The following is an 18,752-nucleotide window of genomic DNA, read 5'->3' on the forward strand; positions in this document are numbered from 1 at the left end:
TCAATTCAGACATGTTTATTTAAATTCTTCATAACATTTTTTTTTTCATTAAAGAATTCCCTTCATAAGTTTTTGTGGGACCTCCCAAAAAAAGTGCAAATGATACCAAACATCTTTTCTTTTTTTTTTCATTTTGTTACACATAACACTGCGTACACCAGCAAGGTTAGAAACAGAAGGCTCTGTCTTACATACAGTACATATGTTGCACATGATCACGGCAGGAAGAACATTGACCTGGGACGAAGAGGAGGAAGTGATGATGATGATGATGATGACCTACATCAGGGGTGGGCAAATTTTTGCACTCAATGGCCACATTTGATTTTTGAAATGGACTGAGACAAATAAAAAAAAAAAAAAAAGGCAAATAATTTTAATTAATTTAATATTGATTCACGCATTGTCTTTAAGATAATCTTATTGTTCATTATTTAACAGTAATTAATCAACCAATTATTTAATAAAATAAAATAACAAGGATGTTCCAGGTCATTTGTAGATGAGGCAAAATAAATACATAAAATAAGTAAAATAATTTATTTGAATTAAATTTATTTATTTTGTATTATGTAATTTAAATTAAATAATAAATAAGCTTTTTATTACATTCGTTAATACTTATTATTTAGTTAATTATATTAACATTTGCCAATTGAACACAATAATTAAAAAAATATTTTTATTGTATTATTTAGAAAAAAATCCATTAGCAAATTATTTAATGAGAAAGACGGTCCAATTCATTTGCAGATGAAGTTTAGAAATGAATAATATGTAAAACCATTTATTTTAATTCATTACTGTTTATTTGTTATTATATTTATGTAGATATTTTCCGTTAGTTTTGATTTTTATTAAATAATAGGGGTGAAGAATTACACATATTTTATTATATGATTAACAGTAAATTTTGCAAATTGGCGGCAACAAATATTACACAACAATGTAAAATAAAATCAATTTAAAAATAAATTTTAATTACGCAATGACGGGCGAATGGCTCATTGCAACAAATATTACAAATAAAATAAATCAACAGTCATCCAGATTGAAGAACAAGACCCGCCCACCCCTGATCTACATTGTACAGCAAGCAGGAAGTGGCCGGAAGCCGAGCGGTGCGGGGTGCGAACCCCCCACGAATCCCCACCATCCCGTCACGGACACAGTGGAAATAACACTGCTAGCCCTTTAGAGACCCTTTAGTGACTCGTTCCCGTCTTCACACTGGCGAGCTTCACCTCGTCATTGGAGGCCTTTGAGTATTTACAATCCCAGTGATTGGCTACAATAGGAATACAAATGTGGAATTGTGTGTTAGCCGCATGCTTGCAACCTTTACATATTAGAATATTTGTATATTTGAATGCAGCCAAGTGCGATGGGAGTTGTGCAGTAGTGTGGTCTCTCCATGCAGAGCTGGTGTGTGTGTAGCGGAGTGGAGGAGTGCAGCGGTCCCCAACTTTTTTTTTTTTTTTATAGCACCATGGACCGGTAGCAAGATTTGGACGAGTGGAATTCGTTATGTGACCTAGTTGTTTAATTTGTGTTTTCATTGAAATGAATGTTAACTCATTCACTCGCCGCCATTTTCACAGAAGCAATCCCGTTCATCCCGGGTGTTTAACTGAATTTTGACTGATTTTGCAAGGCCCACAGAAACATGGAACCTATCTAAAGAAAGACTAAAGTCTCTTCTTTCATCAGGAAAAAAAAAGTATGTTTCTATCTGTTTCCGTTTTGCAGCAATTAGCATTAGAAGAGAGCTAAGTTTTATCAGTTTTCACAAATAATTAATTTTAAGTAATTTAGGTTTTTTTTCTAGATGGCCCTGGTTGATCTCCTTTGCTCTGCTGCCACCTGCTGGCCGTTTGTGTAATAACTACCATTTGCATTTGCAGTTGAGAGGCTGCATCAAAGCCTTCTGTATGCTCTAGCATAAAAAAAAAAAACAAAAAAAACGTATAAATACGTCTTTGGGACACTTAAAACGTTAAAAAAAAATGTATTTACACGTTATTGGGAGCAAATGAGTTAATATGATATCATTAGTGTGTTCCAGACCCCTTTGAAAAACATAGCCGCTATGCTAAATGTATTCAGTGCTAGTCGGACGGCTGACATCTTTGTTTTTCTTGTAAGCTTCTTCTTTCGTCTCATCATTTGGCTCGCCGAAGAAGCTCCCGCAACAATTACTCATTTCGCTAGCTTCTGCGCTAACTTTTTTTACAACTAGATCAAGCAGATGGAAGTCTGTTTTCCAACTCGAACAAAATATTTTGTTAGCGGTACCGGTCCACGGCCTGCGAGTTGGGGACCGCTGATGTAGTGAGCAGAAGGGGTGTGCGGGGTTGGTCGATGGTGAGGTTGTTACTTGATGATCTGAGGACAGTCACTCCAGGCTTTGGCCTTTCGCTTGGCCAGCGCCAACCAGGCGGGCTCGGTGGACACCTGCTGCGAGTCCGTTGCCGGGAAGCGCTTGGTCACCTCCTTGACAGCAGGGGGCGACGGCGTGGAGTCGGCGATTTCCACTAGCAAAGAAAAAACAGAAGAAAGAGAATAGTGTTTATTGTACGTCTAAAAATAACTAGCTACTGAACTGGTGTTATATTGAATTTCTAATAGCATCTGATGACTTTTTTTTACTTTTATTACACTATGTTTGAAAACCTGTTTTGTTTTGTTTTGTTTTTAAACCAAGAATCTTGTTACGACACAAGAATCTGTACAGTACAGAGTGTGACTACCAGTGACAGAGCTGGGCAGCGTGTTGGCTTTCTTCAGCTGCTCTCGCCTCTCGAACCGTCCCAGCAGGCTGTCTGGTCTCTTGGGTTCGTCCGGAGTCTGAGGTTTCGAACGCGGACTGACGCTCGCCATTCCTCCTCGGCTCTCCGTGGGGCTAATTGTCATCGCTAAGCCCACCTGCGGACCGACGTGTGGATGGGTGAGGTTTGAAAGGTCAGTACAATATATATCAATGTAATCACATAGAAAATGTAAAGAAATAAAACGGTTTTATGAAGTGTAATTTAGTATGTAATGTAGTATTCATGTGATGAATGCCTCTAAGAGGTGTGGCCTAGTTAGTGACGTCTGGAGTCCGGTTGCTACGGAGTCGCGGACTGCGATTGGCTGGCGACCAGTTCAGGGTGTACCCCGCCTACTGCCCATAGCCAGCTGAGATAGGCTCCAGCACCCTTGTGAGGAGTAAGCGGTTCAGAAAATGGATGGATGAGTCGTGGATTCAACTCACGCTGTCTCGCTCCCGGGCTTGCTTCTCGGCCAGTTTGGCCTCCCGTTGGCTGCGACGCTCCTCGCGGTTCTGCTGCTGTTCCCGGAATCCTTTCTGCTTCTGCAGCGCCAGCGTGATCCACAGAGGGCCCGCCTCCTTCTCCTGGACCTTGGCGCTGTCCAGGGAGTGCCTGCTCTGAAGCGACGGTTTCTCTGCAGAGAGGGAAATAGAAACTTGGATCGAGGACCATCTATCTGTTAATCTATCCGTTCTATATCGGGGTTTTTTTTTTTATATATAAATTAGGTAAGACATTTCGGAACTTTATGAGAATAGTCAAAATACATGTCATGAAATTAACGATTAACATGTATCTTTAACGTTTGAAACCGTCAATGGCAGTGAATGAGTTAACCCTTAAGAGAAAAACTTTTTTGGCAGGAATTCGACCACAAATCAAGGACCGTGTCTCTGTAAGCCCTAAATTTGCAAGACCTATGTGGACTTGCTGACTCTGACCTCTCTTGATGAGCTCCGTCTTCCTGTCCGCTTTCTCCCTCCAGGGAATGTTGATGGACGGGAAGAAAGATCTCTTCTCCTTGGGTTCTTCGTCCCCTTGGGCTTGGTTGCTCCGCTGCAGTTGGGCCACCGTCGTAGGATGACTCCGGCCGGCTGAGTCCTCGGTCTCGCCGTGGCTCACGATAGGCAGCGGCGACGGAGGCGGGGTGGGAACTCCTTCGGTGGGTTTGGGCGAGGCATTGGGTCTGCGGTACAGAGACGGTTTAGAGGGGACGTGGTCTCCATCGCATCGTGGCGTCGGGCTAGGAGATTTGCCCGAGCCTGCCCGCGGGATCACAGGGGAGGCCGAGGCGAGGGAGTACTTGGCTTCTCTCTGAGGTGACGGCGGACTGGATCGGTCGGAAAAGACCGCGGAGGCGTCGGAGTCCAGCTCGATGGGGGTCAGGGGTGAGGGGACGCCGTCGAAGCTATCTCCGGCACTGTAGCGCTTCTTCCGCTTCTCCGTGGACTGTTCGCTGTGGAAACGGAGCGAGTAGTTGGTCCTCCTCAGCTTGATGCCAAACGGCGACGGATTCTCCTCGCCGTCCCAACTTGGTTCGTCGGGCTCCACCCTGCTTTCGGGCTCTGCCGACACGCTGCGATCCCGAGCCTTCCACTCGGGTCCCTCAGGCTTGGCTCCGGGGCTGGGAACGAGGAAAGACGGGAGATCTTTGGCAAAAACGCACTCATCCGCCGCTCTTTCTGCAATGCGGACATTCTTATTGGTCCTGTTCTGAGCTTTACGGCTTGCGGCCGGCGAGGCGGAAGCAGATGCGTCGGATGATGCGGCATCCTCTCCCATTTTATCATCCGACATGCTGGAACTGGAGCACTCCGAGTTCCTTTTTGAATCTCCGAATTTCTTCTTGGCAGGCGTGATGGAGAACTTGGTGCTGGCGGACATGGTCTTCCTCAGGTGAGTGTGGGTAAACTCATGCTGGTCTTCGTGGCTGGCTTGAGGTTGGCTCCTGCTGGGGTCTGGGTACTCGCTGCCCTCCTCCACACCTTTAAATATCTTGGACCTGATGTTGGCCCACTCAGCCAGGACTGCTGCCCCAGCTGGTTCCGTATCAGTGGCCTCAGTGAGGGATTTCGTATTTGATGACTTGCGGTCCGGGGACGTCTTGGTCTTGGCGGGCGGCATTCCCTGGGCCTTCCGGTCCTCACTTAGACCGAGGAGGGACTTGCAGGCGGTGTCCCTGATCTGGTCCAGGTTGACGGCGGTGCCACACAGCTGCGCGCCAGTCACCAGGATGGCGGTGTGGGGGACGTACGGAGAAGTCTGCCGGCTGGGGGAGTCCGGTACTTCGGAGGAGGACTTGGTTTCGACGGTGGCTCCGTGGATGGCGGAGGTTGCCGTAACGGGCGACAAGTTCACTTTCGGGAAGAGGATTTCGTTTTCTCCGGATGAAACTTGGAAGGAGAATGGCCGCTGCCGCTCCTCCATCTCCCGCCAGCGAAGCTCCTCGGCTCGCCTCTTCTTCTCCTGAGGATCTGAGCTTCCGTGTGCCTCATCTTCCGCCATTTTCTTCAGCTGTCCCTCTGACTCCAGTTTGCGTTTCTCTTGGATCTCTCTCAACTTCTGCTTCTCTGCTTCCTTCTTCCGCCTCTTCTTGCTCTCCTCTTCCTCCAAACGTAGTCGCTGAGCCTCGAGCTCCTGCTGCCTCCTCGCCTCCTCTTCCTCCTTCCGTCTTTGCTCCGCCCTTATCCTCCTCGCCTCCTCCTCCTTGCGCTCCTTGTCCTCTCGGTGCCTCCTCTCCTCTTCACTCCTGATCCTTCTCTCCTCTTCCTCGCGGAGCATCCTCTCTTCTTCTTCCTTCTCCTCCCGCTGCTTCCGACACCGCACTTCTTCTTCGATCCTCAGTTGTTCTGCTCGCTGCCTTCTCTCCTCGTCCTCCAGCTCCCTCTTCCGCTTCGCTTCCAGTCGTTCCTCTTCTACTCGCTGCTTCTTGAAGGCTTCTAGCTCTTCCGTGGAGGATCTGCGGCGGTGCTCTGCGGAGACCCCTGCCACTTCCAGATCTTCTTGCACCACGCCAGGGATGGATACTTCCTGGAGGTCCTGGGGATGTGTAAGTATGGTTAGTTAGCCAAAGGTTTCAGAACGCTTGGTGTAAAATGATGTTTCTCACCTGCGTGAACCGCCGATGCTTGCGCGAAACTCTCTGATTCTTGGGTTTGACCGACAGTTTATGCTTGGCCGCCGTGTTGTCCAGGAGAGATGTTGACTGCGGAACGGCGTCTAGGTTGACCGACTCGATGGTACCGCCAGGTGGGAGGACTCTTTTGGATCTGGGGGACTTCACAGGGGTGGCGTGCGATCTGGCTTGTGGGACCGCTTGGACCTGGACAAGAATAAATGCATTTACAACAGCATTACCCGGCTGGGTGCAAGACTGTAAGTGTTGTCAGCATTACCGTCGGTTCAGCTTTTGCAGGCTCCATTTCAACTTGCGCCGTCACCCTCAGAGGACTCTGCGGCGCCTCCTCCTCGTCAGAACTTCCCTCATCCCCTTCGCTTCTTCTCAGAGAAGGGGGCCTCTGGCCGAACTTGATAGTCTGCGCGATCTGCTTCTGCAAGGTAACGTTTTAAATAAAGAGTGACGCAAAAGGGAGTACATTTCGCATCAATCTGTGCTTGGACCTGACCTGCAGATTTTTCACTTTGTCCGAGACGTTTTCCTGGGACATGGCGAAATCCAGGCCGGCCTGCTTGGCCGACTCCTCCGGGATGAAGATGCTATCGTGCGAGAGGGCTCGAGATCGGATGGGATTCAGGTCCCTGCGGACACAGAGACCACGCCGCCGTATTTACATTCTGCAGTCTTTTTTTTTGATTCAAATGGGTTTTGGTTGACAAAAAGAGGTGTACATGAACATATAGAAATATTTCTTGTCCATCACACTAGTACATATACACACTACAATAACAAGTTCATCTGTGCATCTGGGACGGAGTCTCAAGAGTCCTCGAAAGTCTGAACAAAGAACTAAACTATAACGGTATGTAGGGGTGTTAAAAAAAAATCGATTCGGCAATATATCGCGATACTACAGCTCGCAATTCTCGAATCGATTCAATAGGCAGCCGAATCGATTTTTAACACATTCACTGCCAGCCCAAAAATGCATCATTTGACGTCTTTTTCCGTGAATGGCAGTGAATGAGTTAAACTTCCATTTTTGATGGAAAAATATTCAACAAAATGTCTTACTTAGGGTTAGGATTCATACCTTAAGCATGGAAGAATGTTATTAATGGAGCATTAAGCCTTAATATTTTATTTCAATGCTGTTCAAACATGAAACAGATGACATGTTTGTTAAATACAGTCGCTCACAGTTATCAGACTGAAGTTTCAGATAAATAAATAATACTTTTTCATACAAATCTTACAGTGTACATGTACAAGTTTACTGAATAGTATTTTCTAAATTTGAGTCAAAAAAATCGCAACAATCGATCTACAAATGTGTATCGGGATTAATCGGCATCGAATCGAATCGTGACCTATGAATCGTGATACAAATTGAATCGTCAGGCACGAGGCAATTCACACCCCTAACGGGATGATATTTTTGCATGATTTCCCTTTTTGCTGACTGGTTACACAAAGGCAGCTCGTTAACGGCCCATCAACGGAGCACCTTAGACTTTGACTGGCGTTCTCGTCGTCGGACACAACTCCATTGCACACCTCCCCGGTGGAGAAACTGGCCTTCAGCTGCGCCCCATCAAAGCCCCCCTGGGCCTCCTCCCTCTTCTGCTTCTTCTTCCCAAAGAGGCGTCTGAAGGGCTGGAACTTGACCTGCCGCCTCCGCTTCTCTGCCAGCGGGAAAGAGAAGGGGGGAAAAAAAAAAGCCACGTGATAAAGGCACAGTATAATCTTTTTTTTTTTTTTTTTTTTTGTTATATCTCTGGCCAGATAATGAGAAGTAGAGGCGGAGTTTTTGAGAACGTGTGGCTTTGAATGATTGACAGATGAATGACAGCAGATAGCGACGAGTTGACTCTTGTTAGGAACAAAACGTGGGGAGGGGGAAGAAAACCCCATGCAGAGAAAACAGGGCAAGCAAAGCAGCGAATAGCACGAATCAAATCTCATGCTAAACCGGTAGCACTTCCCGTACAACTCAACGATATCATCATCATATCGCATCGTCATTTGAGAGGAAAGCTGCTGCCATAAAATAGGTTAATAAGTCATGAAATCGTTATTTTATGGACGCCTTTGATAGTGCTCAAATGTAAAGGATTTCCGCCTTCAGGTTTGAAGGTAAGTACTCCATTTAGCCTTAATTTTGTACATATTAAGGACTGTTGAGGCCATTGCAAACATGGAGGCGTGTCACGTTTTGTTGTGGGTCAAACTGAGTCATTAATAAGTTAATTGAGTATTTTTTTTTCCTCTACTTGATTTGTTTAATTCACATTCACAATAAAAATGCTTCACTTCACACATCTGTGCACTGAAAAACATTTCTAACATGCATGTTATTCCTGGAAGAAATTGTTGGTCAACAAAAAAAAAAAAAAAAAAAAAAAAGTGGCCATTTTATTTTGGAAAATTTGGAAGTTGGTCATGAAACGTGAAATTGGAGGTAGCATGATTTATCTTAATTTTGAATTTTATTTTGAAAATTTCAGTAATCAGTATAGAAATCTTGAAGGAGGGAATTATTTAAATTAGGTACGGGCTACTATCTTGACTAATTGAAAAACAATCAACATTTGAAAATGTTGAAAAAAAAACATTTTTACAAAGCCAAATTATACTTAAATTTTTTTTGATAAACATTCAATACACGTTATACCAAAAAAAAAAAAAAGTCAATGGGGGAAAAAGTATCCCGGAAAAAAAATATGAAAAATATGTTTTTAAAACAGAAAAAGAAAAAAAAAAATCTATGAATATGCAAATCAGTGGGTGCCGAATGACTTGTTATGGTGACCGGTGACAGAGAGAAGTTGCAGCTTCTTCTTAGAAAAAAGTAGCTATATTGATAATTTGGTAACCCATTTTCTTGGCTGCTTTAACTTGTCAGTATTGGTCATTTTGGATCAACATCAAATTGGATTTTGTTGAATCAAAATCTTGACCCAACGTGCTGGGTCAAATCCTCAACCCATTACAATGGGTATCAATTACCCAGCATTGGCCCTGTCCCTCTTTAGACTAAGTGCTGGGTTAGTTATTTGACACAATTTGGGTTACTTTTAACCCGGCAGGTTTACGAGTGTATTGTTATGCTTCAGTGACAGCAGGACTTCATTTTCAGGTGGGACACCCCCATGCACATCCCCTTCTTGGGGGTTGGACCACGACTAACAACCTAATCCCACAAAGAAAACATTTATTAACAATAACAAAACATACGCTGGCACATGATGTCTCTCTCTCTCTCTCTCTACTCTGGCCCACGAAACAAAGACCTTAATGCACCGCCGAGGGCGCGCTCACACACTCATGCGTGAAACGAGAAAGGACCAGCCGCTCTTCCTGCGTGCTGGCGCGCTCACTGTGTTGGAGCCCCCCAGAGCCTCCTGCTGGTTCCTCACACCGGATGGACATCCAATCAGGCGAAGAAGGCGAAGCTAGCGCAAGGGAGGCTGGCGGCAAACCAGCAGGAGGCTTTCGCTTCTATCTAAGTGTGCCCTCCGAGATTCAAAAGCACCACAAGCAGCAAAAGTCAAGCTCTTGCATCACTCAAAGCACACCATGCAACTCTTAAAGAGACAGATGCACACAAAAAACAACAACAACAACACTGCCCCTTTAAGAGGTTTAGATCTTTTTTTTTTTTTTTTTTTTACCTGTGCCTTTAGACTGCTCTAAAAGCATGCCGGGCTCGGTTTCCGTGGCGACCGTCGCCATGGTCGTACCGCAGCACACCTCGGCTGCGGCGACACAAAGGAAGCGCGGGAATTTACTCAACTGCAGATGGGCAAAGCTTCGATTAAGGGTGTGGTGGGTAGTTTTTCAATAAGAAGTCGTATGTCACTACAGGCAGCTGGGCCAAAAGTGTCGGTACAGTACACACGTTTTAAATTCTGAAAGGAATTAAAAAGGAAACATGGATGAAAGTATGCATGAAAAGAAGAAATTGAGGAAGTTTGGAAGATAGTTAGGAAGGTTGGATTGAAGGAAGGGAAAACAGATGGCTTGGAAGGAAGGAAGGAAGGAAGGAAGAAAGGAAGGAAGGAAGGAGGGAATTGAAGGAAGGAACTGAATGAATTGTTGGGGAAGAAGGAAGGAAGGAAGGAAGGAAGGAAGGAAGGAAGGAAGGAAGGAAGGAAGGAAGGAAGAAGGGAATTGAAGGAAGGAACTGAATTGTTGGGGAAGAAGGAAGGAAGGAAGGAAGGAAGGAAGGAAGGAAGGAAGGAAGGAAGGAAGGAAGACTGGATGAAAGGGTAAGAAGGACAGATGGAAGGAAGGAAGGAAGGAAGGAAGACTGGATGAAAGGAGGGTAAGAAGGACAGATGGAAGGAAGGAAGGAATGAAGGAAGACTGGATGAAAGGAGGGTAAGAAGGACAGATGGAAGGAAGGAAGGAAGGAAGGAAGGAAGGAAGGAAGGAAGGAAGGAAGGAAGGAAGGAAGGAAGAAGGGAATTGAAGGAAGGAACTGAATGAATTGTTGGGGAAGAAGGAAGGAAGGAAGGAAGGACGGAAGGTAGGAGGGAAGGTAGGAAGGAAGGAAGGAAGAAAGGAAGGAAGGAAGGAAGGAAGGAAGGAAGGAAGGAAGGAAGGGAGGAAGGAAGGAAGGGAGGAAGGAAGGAAGGAAGGAAGGTAGGAAGGATGAAAGGAGGGTAAGAAGGACAGATGGAAGGAAGGAAGGAAGGAAGGAAGGAAGGAAGGAAGGAAGGAAGGAAGAAGGGAATCGAAGGAAGGAATGGACGTGGAAGGGTTTGGGAAGGATGGTTGGAATGAAGAATACAAAGATCTTTTGAAAGGAAATAAGAAAATGGAAGGTAGGCAGGAAGGAAGGTTTCGTGGAAAGAAAGTAACAATATATGAAAGGAACAAAGGAAGGGAGGAAGGAATGAAGGAATATTGATAGGAGATACTGGGCGTGAAAGGGAGGAAAGAAGGAAAGGACACAAGAAAGAAGGAAGGAAACAAGTATTTAAGAAAGACAAGAAGGCAAAATAAAGAACACTAACGTTTGTTTTCACAAGTTAAAGTCTATTTTACGAGACTGAAACGCTTTTTATATGGTCTCGCTATATTGCGAATGTTCATCAGCGGATGCATCGCATGTCAAAACTGTGGGTAAAAAAATGCGTGGACAAAAAAAAAAAAGCCCCCATGTGGCAAATCGTTAACTGGCGATGAGATGCGATAGCGCAGCGGTTAGCGGCCATGCGCAAAAGCACGGCAAAGCGAGGCGCCGGTGCATCACATCGGCCGGCAGTTGCCGGCGGCCACGACCAGCAGCCAAAGAGCAGCAGCGTGACGACACTTTTTTTTTTTTTTTTTTTTTTTTTTTTTTTTGCCGGACGGAAGTCGCCGTTCGTTTTACCTATTTGTGCCGCGCAGCTCGACAGCGCCGCGCACCACTGCAGTAAAACCTTAGGGAACATGGACGGGCTCGTTTGCAAACTTTTGAGGCTCACGGACGCCTCGACGACGGCTTGGAGGGAGGAAACGGTCACAAGAGACACAAAAACAACAGGTTTGCTTTTGTTAGTATCACGGGTCACATGGAACATGAGCGTGGCATGGAGGGGTGGCATGGAGGAGGGGGCGGGGCAACAAAAGCAAAATAATAAGAACACCACCAGCTGCTGCATTTTCTAATAGTACAGCCGACAAGCATTCGTCATTAGGTGAAAGTCCACCACATATAGAGAAACCATATAAAAAACGTTTGTTTTTTTTTCCAATACTCTTAACTGTTTAAAACACATTGTAAACATATTTATTAAAAACACCCAAAACATACTAGCGCAAAATAATCAAATAATAACAACCCAATTTGGGTAAAAAAAAAAAGAAAAAAAAAGAAAGAAATTCAAAAATGAACTGATCCACTATTTGGGTCAGTGTAATCCAACTTTTGAACAAAAATTTGGTCGTTTTGTATCAAACAACCCAAAAATTGTCATTTTTATAAATTAACCCCAAAAGCTGGGTCAGTTTGTACAAAAAAAAAAAAAAACAAAAAAAAGGTTGTTCTGTATAAAACAACCCTCGAAAATTTGGTAATTTGTAGCCTATACAACAACTCCAAAATTTTATCATTTGTACAAAACAAACAAATAAACAAACATTTTGGACAAAACAACCCCACCCATTTTTATTTATTTATTTTTTTAGAATAAAACAACACAAAGAATTTGGTCTTTTGTATAAAACAACCCCCAAAATTGTGTCATTTTGAACAAAACAACCCCCCCAAAAATGTGGTCATTGAGTATAAAACAACATCCAAAATTGGATCATTTTGGACAAAACAACCCCACCCATTTTTTTTCTTAGTATAAAACAACCCCCAGAATTGCGTCACTTTGAACAAAACAACCCCCCCAAAAATTCGGTCATTGAGTATAAAACAATCCCACAAAAAAATTGGTCATTTAGTATAAAACAACATCCAAAATTGGATCATTCTGTACAAAACAACCCAATTTTTGTTCTGTACAAAACAACCCAGCAAGTTGGGTCAAATGAACCCGAGTAGCGGATTGTGACAGAAATTGTGATATTTTTAACCCAACTGTTTTGGAGCGTAGAAACTACTCTACATATTGTAATGTACAGAATGTGTCTTTAAGGAGGCGGAGCTTCTCGAGATGGCATGTGATGCTATATGAGTTTGAGCTGTGGTTGACAGCAGTTCCTATAAGTGTTTTCATTGATTAAATGTTAATGACCTTGTTGTCACTTTTGTTTTGTGGACAATTTAATGTCTTCTAGGCACAATGCTAACGATAATAAGAAATCAATTTAAAGAAGCAAATTCATGCCAGAAGCTTCGTAATAGCAGGAAATTTGATCAGAACTGTACATTGTGGCTTCATTTAACACATTCACTGCCAGCCCAGCAAAAATGCATGATTTGACGTCTTTTTCCGTCAATGGCAGTCAATGAGTTAAGATGAGATGTAACCAAAATTGATGGATTTTTAAGCAAAATTTGCCTTAAAAAAGAAAAAAGGAAAAAAGGATGCTGCAATATAATCACAAAATATATTGGCACATTTTGTTTAACACATTCACTGCCAGCCCAGCAAAAATGCATTATTTGACGTCTTTTTCCGTCAATGGCAGTCAATGAGTTAAAGAGGTGGGATCATTAACTCATTCAATCCCAAAAACGTGTAAAAATGTTTTTTTAACACTTTGTCCTTCCCTCCCAAAAACGTGTTTACACGTTTTTGTTTTGTTTTGTTTTGTTTTTTTAATGCAAGAGCATACAGAAGGCTTTGATGCAGCTTTTGACATGAAGAGGTGGCTTAAAGCAATGGTAGTTTATTGCAGCCAGCAGGTGGCAGCAGAATAGAACAGATCAGCCAGGGCCATGTTTGCAGCAAGCTCTTTTTGTCAGTGTTTTCACTGGGAATGTGAATATGGACAAAACTTAGCTATATTCTAATGCTATTTGCTGCAAAACGGAAACAGATACAAATACACTTTTTTTCCCTGGTGAAAGCAGAGACTCTAATCTTTCTCTTGGTGTGTTCCATTTTTTTTTTTTTATATAGCAATAGAACACAATATTCTGTGGGCCTCAGTCAAAATCCAGTAAAACAGCTTCAGTGAAGATGGCTGGGAGTGAATGAGTTAACTTCGCATCCAAATGTCACAAAGATCCACCATGTCAATATGGACCAAGTAGCAAACGATGTCGTAGATTTTTTTTTTTTTTTTTTTTTTGGGCAACGTGTCGCCGTGTATCGCATGACATGAGATTTTCCACTCGGCGGTTAAGTGGAGCGTTGGAGTGTGCACGGAAGGCAACTGCACCCCCCGGATGCACAAAACAAACATTACCAAACAAAATAATAAACAAACGCAGAAAGGAGAAGATACAAAGATCTTAAGGGTCGTTTTTTTGTGTGTATTATAGTTCTTACCGTCCAGCTCTGTGTGCAAAGGCGATCCGGGGAGTTTTCCACCTGCCTGCTGTCACTGTGCAACTAGGGCATCACCTGGAGTCAGGTATCACACACAGGCAGTGACGTTTGCTTGGCCATGCGCGTGCGCGCGTGTCGTCCACGAGTACAGCACTCGCGACTTCATCGTCTCACATTGAGGCTGGTCAGCTGATCTATTTGTGTGCGCGCGCGTGTTCCGATAGCGCTGCTGCGTGCGAAGGAGGCACAAAGTGGCACTTTGTCTGGCAGCTGGAAAGGCAACATTGCGGCGAGACAGAAGGCCATTCATCCCGCGCATTGGACGGCGACGCGCACAAAGCCGCCGGTTGTGGACGGACAGAAGGGCAAATGCGTGCGCGTGCGCGAGGATGCGGTTTGATGATGTGAGTTGCACATCTGGAAGCGCAACGATGGTTTGCCTCATATTGTGACTGTTTATAAAAGTGATTTTCCTTATTGTTTTAAACATCAGCTTTGCAGATGTCACATCTGCTTGTAAGGTGCTGCATGTTGTGGTAAAGGCCCAACATAAGGTGGTAACAGAAATAAGGCAGTAAAGGTGTATACAGCCCCCTAGTGGCATTTTATAGTCATGGCAAATGGGAGGCATTTCCCTCATGTGAGGTGTTGACTGTATTTTTTATTTATTTTTTTTCATTTTTTTTCCCAAACTATATTTTGAATAGATCCTCTCCAGAGGGATGAACATGACTTTTTTATTATTATTAATTAAGATGGTTGTTTATTTTATTTTATTAACTCAGTCACTCGCAGCCATTTTCACTGAAGCAACTGGATTTTGACTGATTTAGCTAGGTCTGCAGAATATTGTGTTCTATTGCTACAAAAACACGGAACCTACCAAAAGAAAGATTAGTCTCTCTTCTTTCATCAGGAAAAAAAAGTATATTTGTATCTGTTTCCATTTTGCAGCAATTAGCATTAGAATATAGCTAAGTTTCATTGATATTCACATTCCTGGTGAAAACATTGACAAAAAGAGCTTGTTGCAGGATGGCCCTGGCTGATCTCTTATACTCTGCTGCCACCTGTTGGCCGTTTTTTGTAATAACTTCCATTTCTTTAAGCCACCTCTTCATGTCAGAAGCTGTATCAAAGCCTTCTGTATAGTTTATAATAATAATTTAAAAAAAACCATATGAAAACGTTTTCAACCGACATTGTTCCAAGGGGAAAAAAAATCATCCATCCATCCATTTTCTTGACCGCTTATTCCTCACAAGGGTCGCGGGGGTGCTGGAGCCTATCTCAGCTGGCTTTGGGCAGTCGGCGGGGGACACCCTGGACCGGTTGCCAGCCAATCGCAGCAATATCCTTCAACTAAATGTTATTTTTCCATTACATAACTGCATGCTTTTCTTTTGTCGAGCTTTCATTCATGTCACACAGCTGCATCCCATTTTAGCATAATAGAAAACAATACTTTGAGGATTCGTCACAAAACAAACATTTGGATAGATTTATTCGTGTTAGTTTGAGGCTTTTGGGGGAGCTTAACTGTCAAATGGTGTTGTTTAGTTTTATTATCATTCTTCTGACAAATTAAATATCTTTGGACATAGCTGAACTCGTCAATTTTTGCAGACACATGAATCCCATTGAAAGTGGACATTGGGCATCCAAAACAGCCACTCAAATTCACACAGGAAGATCAAACAAACAAACAAACAAAAATACCCGGTCCTCGACCCAACACCAGATTCACCACTTGACACCAATTTGGGTCATAACAGGACACATGAAAAAGTTTCAAGGACCTATTCCTGAAATTGGAGCGGAAGTCAGCCATTTTGTTTTGAAGCTGCCATTTTAGGCAAATTCTAGGGCGAAGAAAATTTGCTCAAATGAGGAGGCAGATACTTGATAGATGGGCTAAACTACCAAACTTAATTCAATGTCAATGTCATGTAATGTGGGTGGAGCCTGGTGTCAAGTTTCATGCCTGCCTGAAACGGAACAGGAAGTTGACCATTTTTGGTAGAAGCTGCCATTTTGGACAAATTCCAGGGTTTTTACGCTGACGAACACCTACGAGACAATTTGTCCAAATCATCCCCAAGTATCCCAGACAAATTGGCTGTCATGACTAGGGTCATGCAAGGGTTATGTTTACTGTCATTCAGGGGCTATGTTTGGGTCATGACCGTGAGGTCAAGTGTCCGTTTTGAACTGATGCATCTAATTTCAACTGGTAATACGCCATGTGATGTCAGAAGCTATGTGATGTCAAGAATCTTTAATCTCTTTATCTGGTCAACAGCCAATCAGATAATTCCATGTCAGTCCTGTTACCCACATGTCCAGCCACAGACAATCAGATCAATTCACTGTCTATATATGCCTGCCTGAGAAGTGTGTTTTTGTCAGATTATTACCTCTGTTCCTCTGTGCAACTCTCGTTGTTTCTCATCTAGTCAAGTTTGTTCAACGCCTCTCGATGTGAATAGTTCAAATCTTATTTGTGTCTGCGTTTTTTGGGATCCAACCTCAGCGCATAACATTGGCAACATTAAAATAGGCTACGATAATGACAAAGTCTCAATTTTTCATGCCTAAAACTTAACAGGAAGTCAGCCATTTTGGTTTGAAGCTGTGGGAAATTCACACAAATCAGAAGCATGATAGACATATGCACTAAACACTAAATTTGCTTTTTCTGTCTATTCAGTGGACTATTATGAGCGGAACACTACATCAACATTCAACAACAATTTTGAAGAATTTAGCGCAAAAACAAGAATGTGAAGGGTTGATCTGCACTTGCCGTTTTCATTTGTTTTTAGAATGACACAAAACGCTCCCAACTACCCCATATGGTTCCCCCTCCTTGTGTTCATGCATCTGTACCTGCAGGACTCCATCAACCTGCATCGTGCAGACGGCTGCAATACATGCACACAACACCTGCTTCGGAGCATAACAATCCGTGCTGGGTTTTACATAACTCGATCTTGACTGTGAGACATATACGAGAGCTCCATAATTCCAAAAAAAAAGGAGCATGTCATCCTGCCACCACATGACAGTATAATGCCGCATTGATTATTAATTAAACACTCAATAAAATCCAAATGCGTGATTCCATTTTTAGCAGGGTGGGTGTAGTAGAAAGGGGGGGGGGGGGGGGGGTGCAATCATCGGCCTTCCAAACCTCCACATCAACAAAACGATGCATTGTCTCTTGACAAACACGCCACTTAAAAAAAAAAAGGCGTGGATCAATATAGGTAACGCGTTTAAATGGCAGATTTGCGCGCGTTGAACAACCGGAACGACAAATGTGTTTAAATTATTTGCATTGCAATAGCCGTCAGGATGCTTTTCGCAAAAAGACACCCGCGCACAAAAGCCGTTTGGCAATTAGAGGCCCGCGCGTCCAAAATTCCACGCGTTGGCGCACGTTGCGCGCGCCCGCGTCAGGAAGAGAGGATGGATGGAGGGACGGACGGACGGACGGACGGATGGAGGTGCGGTGACAAGGTCATCACGCGACGGTTCGAAAGCGACGAAGACTCACGGCGATCGCGTGGCGGTTCCTTCCTGTTCTGTCTTCGACGCTTTTGTTGTCGCCGAGGATGAGGATGAGGATGATGATGATGATGATGAGGATGCGCGTACCAGACAGCGAGAAGCACGCACACGCACAGCTGCACGCGCCTGCAGGAGGGGGAGGAGGAGGAAAGGGGGGAGGAGGGTGTGGTGGTGCACACGAGGAAGGAAGAAAGGGGGAAGGAGGGGGTTAAGTGTGTGTATGAAAATGCATGTAAACAAACACCTAATGACATAAATTACATGCGAATTCCATCTCACACTCACAAAATATAGAATCTAACAATAATAATTTAAAAATAAATAAATACCTGGAGCAGTTTAAAATCAGGAGCCTTAACTGACACACACACCCACACACAAAAAACAACAAAAATTATTAATAAATATGCTCCATACGTACGTGTTTCGCTAGTTGAAGTTGTCTGGAGCAAGTTTTGCTCTGACCAACCAATCAGAGGACACAGAAATGCTGACGTCATCAAATCTAATGATAGAAACCGTTACATTGCTCATGCAAACGTTGTGTGTAGATGAGATGAACATGGAAACACATAGAAGCTGAAATCTGATTGGACGAGAAAAAAAATAAAAGTACACATACTGAAAGCAGTGCAGCCAGGAGAAAGCGAAATGAAGAGAATGTTGGGAATAAATTAATGCAATTTCATTGGACAAATATTGTGTTTTAGACTGCAAATGTTACGTATTCCATAAATGGAATTTATACAGCAATTCGCTTTAACGTGTTGTATATTGCTACCGCCTGCAGCACAAAGGATTAACTATTGGAATCTGGCCTATCTTCTCCAAAAATGTTAATAGGCTTTCGGGGTGGAGTTAAGAATGTAAGGGATCAACATAGTTGGAATACTTAACAAGGCAACACATCATTTTCTATAGCATAAAATAGCCGACACCATTTTGAGTGCCAATTGGTCTGTGTGCGAGTGAGAGCAGCTTTGTGAATTTCCTTACATTCTCTTTTATTGTTTTATTACAATACGTGTTATTAAAACGATAACAGTGTTTTGGAAGGCAGGAAGGTATTAATGGCATTAATGGAAGTTAGGTGAGTAAACATTTCCAATACAATTGAATGGGCGCCAATTATTCGCTGATTTTCCGTTATTAGCATTAGCAGGGGTCCACTAAATAAAATGTATGTAAATTAAGTCTCGAGTTTGGTGCCAGAAAAAAAAAAAAAGTAAAATAGAAGCATGGTGATATGCGGGTATTAACGCTATAAAAGGTATTTTATTGTGAAATTTGAAACCGGATGTCTTTTGTTTT

At 43.3% G+C, this 18,752-nt stretch overlaps 1 protein-coding gene across 9 annotated transcripts; it reads right to left on the bottom strand.

Moving 5' to 3' along the window:
- Nucleotides 1-628: 628 nt before the first annotated feature.
- cracd (capping protein inhibiting regulator of actin dynamics) lies at nt 629-17,596 on the bottom strand. 9 transcript variants are annotated; one of them, XM_077533143.1, is made up of 11 exons: nt 17,428-17,590; nt 11,312-11,422; nt 7,439-7,616; nt 6,440-6,572; nt 6,209-6,364; nt 5,923-6,135; nt 3,755-5,843; nt 3,257-3,447; nt 2,751-2,925; nt 2,378-2,534; nt 629-1,288 (listed from the first exon to the last, which is right to left on the bottom strand). In XM_077533143.1, exons 2-11 carry the CDS (start codon nt 11,370-11,372, stop codon nt 1,270-1,272), a joined length of 3,372 nt encoding a protein of 1,123 aa, XP_077389269.1. In that variant the 5' UTR covers nt 11,373-11,422; nt 17,428-17,590; the 3' UTR covers nt 629-1,269. The 9 variants fall into 9 exon arrangements, with proteins under 9 accessions (XP_077389269.1, XP_077389270.1, XP_077389277.1 ...); XM_077533142.1 differs by having other exon boundaries at nt 630-1,288; nt 3,755-5,852; XM_077533145.1 differs by lacking the exon at nt 11,312-11,422 and adding an exon at nt 9,606-9,689 and having other exon boundaries at nt 630-1,288; nt 3,755-5,852; nt 17,428-17,583.
- Nucleotides 17,597-18,752: the final 1,156 nt, after the last annotated feature.

The sequence above is a fragment of the Festucalex cinctus genome, chromosome 10 (assembly GCF_051991245.1).
Source record: "Festucalex cinctus isolate MCC-2025b chromosome 10, RoL_Fcin_1.0, whole genome shotgun sequence".
Classification (NCBI taxonomy): domain Eukaryota; kingdom Metazoa; phylum Chordata; class Actinopteri; order Syngnathiformes; family Syngnathidae; genus Festucalex; species Festucalex cinctus.